We start from the raw sequence: 10,000 nt of genomic DNA, 5'->3' as shown, positions 1-10,000 counted from the left end.
AAAACACATTCTAGCCATTTAGCTTCGCAATTCTTAAGCATTTCCCTTGTTTTAAATAATTTAACAAGATTACCACTGCCATATGTTTCAATTCAATGAGGTTTTGACCTACTTGTTTATCTTCTTTGCGTTTCACCGTTTCAGTCCATTTTCATCGGCTCTTCAGATTTGTTTCTGAAATCCGTTTTCAGTACGTGACCACGGTGACGACGGGCTTAAAAGTTAATTCTAAATTGTATCTAGTTCTGATAAAGTATACGGATTTCCAGTAACCAGTCCGGCGTTTATTGGGATCAGACAATTAAATCATGGAAGTAGGACTTGTCTAAAACAAAAAAAACTCGGACGTCAAACGAACCACTCCACACTCTCCAGGGCGCTCATAAAAGCAGCATTCAGTTAAGGCATCACTACACCACGCGGTGAAATCTTTGGTCCGTTCTGATTCACGGTCGGAAGGAGCAAGCTCCCAAGAAGGTCTTCCATGCACGGACCTTTCACTGCCGCACCGAAAAATACTGAGACCTAATAAAATTGTCTTGGACGACATTGATTTGAGATCGCCTGCTCGTCTCACCTTTTTGCAATTTGACAGCTTACGCGACACATGTGCACTCATGCCGCTTGACATTTCATGACCTATGACGTAACCACTGTCAACGGGTTTACTATTTGACCGGAGGTACGCCTGTTTTTCAGCCCAAGCGCAAAGTTTCATTTGCTCGTTTGCTCACAAGTCTCCGAAGTGACTGAGAAGACGTTAAATGCAAGTCAAATACATTTTGGGTTCTTGTTTTTGAAAGTATTCTAATGCATTGTTGAATTTAAAAAAATCAGCGTTTCGCATTTCTCTCCCGCTTCCCGCCCTTTCCTCCCCCGCCTTCCGTACCCCTCCCGCCCCCTATTCTCCCGGGCTCCCGCCCCCTGTCCCCCTCCACTAAAACGACATAGCAGTAACACCCGAACTTCGAGTAAATTGCTTTTAATTGGCGTTTTTAATTAACGAAATTTCCAAAGCGATGACTTTCAAAATATTAAAGTTAAAAGTGGTCCATTATGTTTTTCTTGTTTCACCCAAATGTTCTAAGATAGCCATCTGCGGTTTGTTGGAAACGAATTATGTATTCAGGGTGACCGCCAGAGTCACGCAATTGTTTACATTCGCACGGCGGTTCAGGGAAAAATTCATGAGAAGCACAGGCCAAGGCGGGCGACTTAAAACCATTTGCCCAGAGATATTTTTTGATTTTCAAACAGGTGGGTGTACAGTTAACCCGTATAAAGTGTTTTTATGGCATTTAAAGTTATAGCCCATAGAAAAATATGGCGATATTTTAGTGCTATAATTCGTTTGAAACACATCGTAATATTTTGCGTTTGTGTTCGATCTCGTTTCAGGCTCAAACGAAACCTCGATTTATTTAATTTTTCACTCAGTCATACCATGAAGGCCTGAGCTGAATGTAAAGACCATTGAAAGATTCTCAAGTAGCTGTTCTCCGGAGCGCGAAGCAATCAAATATTCGGAAAATTCAGCAAAACCGGAAGTAGATTTTGAGCCTAATCGGAAAAAAATCGTTTTTCGCAAATTTCTCCCCAAAAAAGCTGCATTAGCAGAAACTAACTATGGTCCGTTTGTTTACTAGCTAGGGCCAATCTATGGGCAAAAAATGAGCGACATCGATTTTTCGACTTGTGCCGTTGTTTGGTCCGTAGTTATGGGCACTGGCTCTTAAATGCTGCAGGTTGACCCTGGGCGCGAATTCATGGGCGCTGTCACAAAAGAGATGGAAAAGCACAAAACATATATTCGGCGCGGGAGCGTTGACATTCACCGTGACCAGGCCATTGTTGAACGTTTCAACCGCACCCTGGCTGAGCGCTTGTTCGGGCACCAGTACGCCGTTGAAATGCGACTCCCTGAGGGTCAGCGGTCCACTGAGTGGGTGAAAAGACTTCCTGAAGTTGTTTCGGCTTTGAACAACGAGGTAACAAGACTGAAAGGCAAGAAACCCGCCGTTGCCATCAAAGAAAAAGATGTTTATTCAAGGCCATCAACACCTTATTCGAGGCCTGTTGGAGAAAGGGAAAAAAAGCTCTCCTCTCTCGTCCAAGTTCGTTATCTCTACCAACCCGGCGAGCTTGAAGGTGGTGTAAAAAGAGCCACAGACCCAATCTGGTTTTTGAAAGTTTACAGCATTGAAAGATCTTTCACCAAACCGAATCAACCTGTTCTCTACTATTTGCACGACGGTCCCAAGCGCGGCTTCGTGCGCGAAGAACTGCTGGTTATCCCTCCAAACACCACTCTTCCTCCGGTTGACGCGAACTAAAATGTGGAAATTCGATTGGTTCGGTGTGAATCCCATCATCCAGCACCCACCGTTTGTCGTAATAAGCGCTCAGCCCCAGCTTCTGCTGCTCGTAAGTGACAATCCACCCGTCCCGCAGCTTGAAACCTCTGTTAGTTACCATATCCTTGTTGCCTTCCAACGCTTCCACAAAACGCTCATACGAGATCACGTTCTGCTTCTTCGAAATCCCCTTCGTGCTAAACTTCTTTTTTTCACCCTCTGCTTCGTCGATGTAATAACACTTCGAGCAGAGCGCAATCATCCGGCTGCCCTCACACTCAAGCTTGAAGAGACCTGGGGTCCGACCGCTCCATTTGTCCCAAGACAGCCACTGGTTTTTTTGCGCCTCGAATTCTTGCTTCAACTCTGGCCGAACAATGTCTTCGAGCCGCTCGCCAGAGATTGCCATGTAGAAGCTGTCTGTGTCCATCTGGATCAGCTCGAAATCTCTTCTGTCGAAATATCTGTCTAGAAAGTCGTAATAGAACTCCAGCATCCGCAGTTTTGCCAGCTGATAGACAGCGATTCCAACCTGAAACGGCCGTCTGATTGTGATCCGAGGCTTCCGGCTTTCCAACTCATACGCCGACCCGACCTCCTCAAGATCAGAGAAATACGCGCTCCGCAAGGCTCTGTCGACCACCTTCTCATCTTTGGTGTAAATTACGTTTGTTTGCCGCTCCAAAGCTTCGATAAGCTTCCCATACGCACTGTTTCCCAGCAGTTTGAACGCTTCAGCGAGCGGCGCTTTACTTTTGTCCACGTCTCCTGTCCGGCGCGCCTCTGTCACCTGCTCCACGAACCAGGGAAAGATCTTGGCCGGTTGGTAGTCGATTGTTCTGTAAACCTTTGTGACCACCGCCCCGTGGTTCACATACCAGAGCAGCAGAGGGGCGTACACCAGCAACCGTTCTGCAGACAGGGCCGCCACAAGTTTTTTTCCGTCTCCACGTTTTCTGCCAGTTCTAGTCAAGTAATCGAGCATATGTTTCGGTACGGCTTTGACAGGAACAACTTTGTTGTAAAAGAAAGGACACATCTCCTCAAACTTTGGGTATAAGGGCTTTGGAATCTCAATGTCGACTTCAGCAAATCCAAACCGGTTTCTTTCTTTGAGCCTGTGTATTAGTAAAGGTGCCGCCTCCACTTGGAACTCGTCGTTGTAGTGCACGACCCTGCCCTTCCCGCAAGGCATTTCTCTGAGCATGGTCGAAAGATAGAGAGCGTTGGCGTCGTAACCAAGGATTTTTTTTGCAAAGACGTGGTTCTGCAATTCAATGAGGCCTTATCCATGTAACACCAACTTTGTGGTACCTTGTGAAAACGAGGCTCGGTCCTCCTACAATAGCTTTTTTCAACATCTCATACTCTTCTTTGCACGGGCCGTAAAGCTCCGCGCCCGCTCAACCGCTCCTTGGAGCAAGTAATGTAAACTCACACCTGAGATGCTGACAGCGTCTTTCAGGATGTCGATCCCTTTCTCACTGTAGAAGGTTCTCATCTTTTCCAGAGCCTCAAGGCCGGGAGCCACATCGAGATTATTGTAGTAACGCAGCCAGTCTTGGAAGGTACGCATGCCCTTTTCTTTGAACAGTCTCTGGCACCCCTTCCACTCTTCTAGCGTGAGAACGTAATCTCCCTTTAGCTTCGAATACCACTCTGGATAGTCTGGAAGCCCAGGATAATCAAGCTTTTCGGGGTTGTCGAGCCACTCATATGGAAACCACGATTTCTCTGATGCACATCCGTAGGCTTTCACCCATTTCTCGTAGCTTGTCCCCGGGCCAAGGTAGTTGATGATGTCAAGGAAACGGAAGCCCCAAGTGAGCAAGAACATGATTTTTTTTCCCCTTTTTGCCACTCTAACTTTTCCTGTTGTGTCAGCTAGGCGGCCTGCGAAGTGGTTTCTGATCAGATTCAGATCGTAACTGCCTGAGTTGAACCCGACGACAGGAACCTGGTCACACCATTCCTCGATTTTCTTTTTCTGCGCTTTTGGCAACAGGCCTATCACATCCGGAATAAACCTCTCGCTTACCTGGGTCCGAATGCTTTTTCCGCGTCTCTCCAGCTCTGCCATAAACTTTCATGGGTGTCGCCAACGCTCACCGAAATTGGAATGTGAACGTTTTCGACCGTGTACATCGGCGTGAGCTCCTTCCGCTTGTTGCAATCGCAGTACGCCTCGAAATCGTAAAATATCACGTGCGGGTAGATTTTTGTTTCGCGCTTCGGCGAGTCAGCATCAGCGATTTTCCATACTTCACATGCCCAAGCCTCTATCACGCGGTAGCCAGCCTTTCGAAGCAATTCCGTCCGTTTCATTGTTGCTTTGTACCGATCTTCCCGCTTTTGGTCGTTGCGAGCGATTATTTTGTCGCGATCGTGCGGGAAACATTTTCGGCATCCGTGCCAGTGGCAGCCATGATATTGAAATACGGTCTTTGTTTCGCGGTTGTACCCATCCACAGGCGCGCCCTCAACCCAACACTCGCCTCCGTGCCCGCACATTGCGTGGTGAATGTGGATTTTTCTCCTCTTGGCTTCTCGAACAAGCCACCTTGGCGATTCTTCTGAAGCGGCATGCTTTGGATAGAAAACTGCCGGCCGCTCTTCCACTTTTTCACCCTTAAAATCCATTACCGTTTTTCCTTGCGCACATGTTTGGGCGTGCCGTTGAAGGCTGGAAGCTTTTCTGAATCTCTGGCGGCAATTCCCACATGCGTAGGTTTTCGCCAGCTTCCCGATGTCTTTTATCACGAAGGCGTGCCTTTCATAAATTCCGATTGTTAGCATTTTTGCCAGCTTGGCCGGCGGGCTTCTTCTGTGGTGCCATACCACTTCTCCTTCTTCTCCCCTCTCTGGCTCATAGACACGTATTCCTTGCCAATCTGAGACAGCGGCGCCTTTATTCAGATACGCTTCTACCTTGTCAAGTTCATCCAGAGATGTTTTTTGTATGTCTGCCGGCGTTTTTTCGAGTTTGTAGAAACTCTTTGCAAGAATACGGGCTGCTGCTGTGCTTCGACGTTGAGACGCTCCTTTGTGCGCTGCAATACAGCGCCATAGACATAAGTTGTCTTTATAGGTATCCAACGTCACCATCTCCCGCCCATACCCAAGGTTTCTCAGCTAGTCTGGCAAGGGGCCTGTTCCCAACAATGGCTCACGGTCAATTACAACCTTCACTTCAACGTTGTAGAATCTTACAAACTCCCACTTAGTTGAAGGCCGTTCTATATTGTCAGATTCCAGGCGCTTCGCCTCCTGTTCACTCAGCCATTCCTCCCGTTTAGAAAGCTCTTTAATCCAAACCGAACCTTCCCCCTTTTTTATTATAGTACTCGATCACCGCCCCATCTTCAATGTTTCGCAGCAGAAAAGAGTAAACGTGCCTTATGTAAAACGCTCTGTGGACTTCTTCTCGAATCTTTGCCATAACGTTCGGCTCCACGCTTCTTTCCAGTCCTCTGTTGAAGATCCAGCGAATGAAGCGCCTCCCTTTTTCCTCTACTCCCTCATATTTTTCCTCATCATCCAGTTTTTCAAGCTCTTTCTTATAGTCTTCCACCGTTCGGATGCTCTTTTCTGGGAAGGGGTCGAACAGCCTCTGAATCTCTTCCTTTTTTCTCTGCCTCATTCGCCGGGGTTTTTGTTTTGGTTGGAAAGGCTAGGAGAGCGTTAGCCAACCCCCGTCCCCTTCAACCTCCACTTTCTCACAGTAAAATTTAAATAAGTAAACCAAAACATGATATACAGCAAATTTTTATGAACATTATGCAGCTAGTCTTGTGTGTGCCTTGACGGGAAATTCCGTGGTCAGGTATATATACGTGAACGAATTATTGAGAATCACCATCAGTAGCCCACTAGTGATGGACTCCTATCACCTTTGATTTTTGTCTTCGGGTTTAATTTAAAACAGCAGCAGGTTCCCACACACATAATTTTTCAGAGTAACTGTTCAGAGGACAAAGATGTCAGCTTTTTGTGGTGAACGAGTAGTTTATGTCCTGAAGAAGATGTGAAACGATGAAAGTTTGAAATCATTCTATGACGCGATTTTACTATAACCCTCCTGGCACTGAGAGACAATGTTGCCAAGACCAGCGCGTACCCCAAGGAGAATTGAACTTGAGGAACCGTCCACCCCAATACATTCTAGAAATGATGCGTTTTCGAAAACTATCTACATGCTTCATGTCCACACCGTTTCCACAGCGTTTTTGCCATCCACCTGAAAACGTCCTCGGTTTTCGCTGTCGCCTTTCATAGGATAGGGTTCCGTTTTAAACTGTCTCCTGACTGTGGACGCCGTTTTCAGATGTCTACATTTTTCGCTGAAAACGATAAACGTCTGGATAACTTTTTAGTGTGGACAGGACCAGCCGACTCATTAACAATCCTAGATGGCTTTTTTGGCCTTGACAACTCCATAGTTTACCCAAGTATCTATTTTCGTGTGAAATTTCAGCCGGTAAAATTCGTCGGCAGCTGGCCCTTAGTGACATCCTTGCGAGGCCTGAAACTTCATAACAGACATATCCACGAAAATACGAAACTATTACAGGCGAATATCCCATTGACTACAGCGCTTTAACCACCAAATGTTTCCAGCTGCACTTGTTAGCGGAGCTCCCGCGCGCCGAAGGCGCGCGAGCAGAGCCCCATACCTTAGAAATTTTGGTAAACCCATCAAGCCGAGAAAATTTGGTTATGACGTCACCGTACGAGCGAGCGAGCGAACGCCGTCCGTACAGACTCTGGGAGAGGGGGAGAGGAGCCTCGCGGTAGCGCAAACGGGGGAACCGAGGAATGCCATCTTTTTTTGGCGGGATTTTTAAAGAAAAGAAAACTCATTTCTATTTGCCATATCAACAAATAATAGCGGAGGTTGATCTAACGTTTTTAAGATGGGGTTGCACTGAAGCATAAAACAGAAACGGAATGCAAGAAATTACAGGCAAAGAAGTAGCAAAGAAGTAGCGAAGAAGATCGTGAAAGAGAGCGGGCCAGCGCTGGGGAAGGAGGTGAAACAATACTGAACACTGCCGTTAATTATAGCGAGTCAAGGACTAGAGAAAGGGGATGAAATAATACGGAACAATGCCGTGAAGCAAAGGTAACGAGGACTATAGAAAGGAGACGAAATACCCGACGACTGTAGAACCGCTCAATTAATTCGCGCGTCGAGATGCTGTGCAACCGAGCAAGAAAAGTCACATGACTAAAATCAGGCGACGAACTAGAGAACTGTGTGTTTAGTGTAAAACAGAAAACACAGCGGAAAAAAGTGGTTGATTCGTTGATCTATCGAAAAGATTAGATCAGTTCCGTTCAGTCTTCACAACTTTTGCAGCAAGTTTCTGCCTGGAAGATTTGCACTGGCCGAAGTGAATTGCCAACTTGAGGTAAGCGACGTTTGTTGTGGCGTTTGCTATGGAAATTATGAAGTTGCCTCGGCGAGATAAGCTTATTTTCAGTAGGAATCCTTTTTTAAAGTCTTCCTTATTTGAAGCCATGCTGTGAGGCATTTTGTAAATTACATAGGTTTAATTTCGTTCATAACAATAACACGAGTGGTTTTGTGGATCGAGGTTGTAAGTTGCATATTGTAAACAAATCAAGTTTTGTCTCGAGTTTCGTCGTCACGTTTAAAAAAAAAAAATCTGTATTTGTAAACACTACCGGGCGAGTTTTGAAGTTTTCTCTGTATTAATTGGCACAACCGCTTCCTAGACTACAAAAATTTCTTAAACCAAGATAGGTCAACAAACCATTTTAAGCCGAAGCGAACAGGATTTGCTAAATTTACTTTTGACGTACCTATGTGAATATTTACATCTTGTGATTACAAAGTATTTCCTCGTTTTGTTAGTTCAATTTATTCGGTTTGACGAAATGCTTGGGAGGAATTTCCAGGTTAATTTGGTTGAAGACTGATAAAGCTACCGCCGATAAAATGACTGCAAAGCTAAATTAAGCCGTCGGCAAAAATACACACTGTGATATTCAAATCTATGCTTAAGCGTGAATAATTGTTAAACTTTAACACTGCAAGCTTAAACGAATTTTCTTCATCCTTTCTTTCATTCAGTCATCCTTCATTGAGAAGGGATTTGCTGTTTGATACTCAGCTGTAATGATATGCATATTGTGTTTATAATGTAGATTTCCTCGTTTTATTTTGTTGTTGTCCAGTTAGTTCGGTTTGGTGAAATGCTTGTAGTCGAAATGTCGAGTAGACGATTATGCATGTAAACCCTGTCGGCAAGTAAAGCTCTACTTAGATTTTGATTTGCTATTTCATTTTATTAGTGCCACTGTTTTTGGTTGGGGGTACATGGCCCCTATTTTCCTAATGAGATGTTATTCCCTAGTGTGGTATTTACACTTATGGAAATGTTCCATAACAGTGAGATAGTACTAATTAAAAAAATGCTAAGAGCTGTGCTCGGTAACTTGAACAGTGAAAATGACATTTACATACGTAGAAAAAATTTAGGGCATAGAAGTCCTTGCCCTGACCATTTCTCGGTAATAAAAATAACTTTTACTTATGTACATTCAAAATTTAGTTGGTGAGAGTGCATTCCTTGCTCCACTCTCTCTCTCTCTCTCTGCTCTCTTTTTCACACTAATTTTTTGATTGACTAACTTGTTAACCGAATGTCACTGACTGTTTTCTTTGTTGTGCTTTACTTTTTTGCTCGTCGAAGAAAGTTAACGTTAAAATCTGACATTTGAATGCCTCCTTTGCTAAAGTTAGTCACCATTTAATTGTTATCACTCCCTGTGAATTCATAGAGAATTACCACGCAATGTGGAAGTCCTGTCTTCAAGTGTGGGAAAATGACACCGCAAAAAGTTACAAAAAAAGTTACAATGAAAGTAAAAAGAATTGTGAATGTCGATCATGACTTGGTGTACATTGTACATCATGTAAAGGGTATGTGGCGAGTGCCAAAGGCATAACATTTCATGCATTTGCCTTTTCAGGACAAATTATATAACAGTGACATTTTAAAAGATGTGATCAGAAAAATAATGAGTATTGTCCAGGCAGTACCAGTTTATGGACGGCATATGCAGACAGTAAGAGGTGCTGTAAGCATTACCAGGTAATTAAGTTAGTTTTATGCTTATGACTTCTTGTACTTGGATTTTGTGTCATTTCGTCACAAGAATAGGTAATGAAAGATGCATTAGATGATGCAATTTATTTTCAAAGGCAAACTTAAAAGTCTGCCTATGGTGGATACCGGTTGTGTGTAAAGTGAATGTAAAGCAAACACACTGTTAAAGATGTACGTGCATGTTAATATTGAATAATCTGAAATTTCAGCGAGTTTGAAAATATATTATATCTATGACAGTTCTGAGGTGAGGGCTGTTACATGTACATGTAAATGGCTCATGCTCAATTTTTCACTTGTTATGATTTAGCTGCCAATATGTTCTGTAAATTAATTTTAATAGTCATCTGTTGGTGTGCAACGATATACACCAATATATAACCAAAAATTGTACAGTGTAAATTAATTAACCAAATTATGCTGTTTTCAGTTGACCAACGCTACTACATGTACATTGTAATGTGATGTTGAAGCGCACAAATTTACAAACATGCCCAGTGTCAACTTGTC

The 10,000-nt window shown here is 44.0% G+C and overlaps 1 protein-coding gene across 5 annotated transcripts in view; it reads left to right on the top strand.

Moving 5' to 3' along the window:
* Nucleotides 1-7,593: 7,593 nt before the first annotated feature.
* LOC149112591 (uncharacterized) overlaps nt 7,594-10,000 on the top strand; it is a 4,610-nt gene continuing 2,203 nt past the window's right edge. For 2 of the 5 annotated variants that reach the window (XR_016207515.1, XM_089290485.1), the window contains exons 1-3: nt 7,594-7,765; nt 9,354-9,475; nt 9,921-10,000. The exon at nt 9,921-10,000 is cut by the window's right edge and continues 61 nt beyond it. Coding sequence is in view for 4 of the 5 variants with exons in the window: in XM_089290485.1 (XP_089146611.1) it covers nt 9,955-10,000 (46 nt within the window). In the remaining variant the exon portion in view is untranslated. The remainder of the gene's footprint in view (nt 7,766-9,353; nt 9,476-9,920) is intronic. The other 3 variants (XM_089290486.1, XM_089290488.1, XM_089290487.1) reach the window with 3 other exon arrangements.

The sequence above is a fragment of the Orbicella faveolata genome, unplaced genomic scaffold (assembly GCF_042242905.1).
Source record: "Orbicella faveolata isolate gen_17 unplaced genomic scaffold, um_ofav_v1 contig_2, whole genome shotgun sequence".
In the NCBI taxonomy this organism is placed as follows: domain Eukaryota; kingdom Metazoa; phylum Cnidaria; class Anthozoa; order Scleractinia; family Merulinidae; genus Orbicella; species Orbicella faveolata.
The sequence above is the reverse complement of the archived record's forward strand: the minus strand, read 5'-3'. Positions and strand labels throughout refer to the sequence as shown.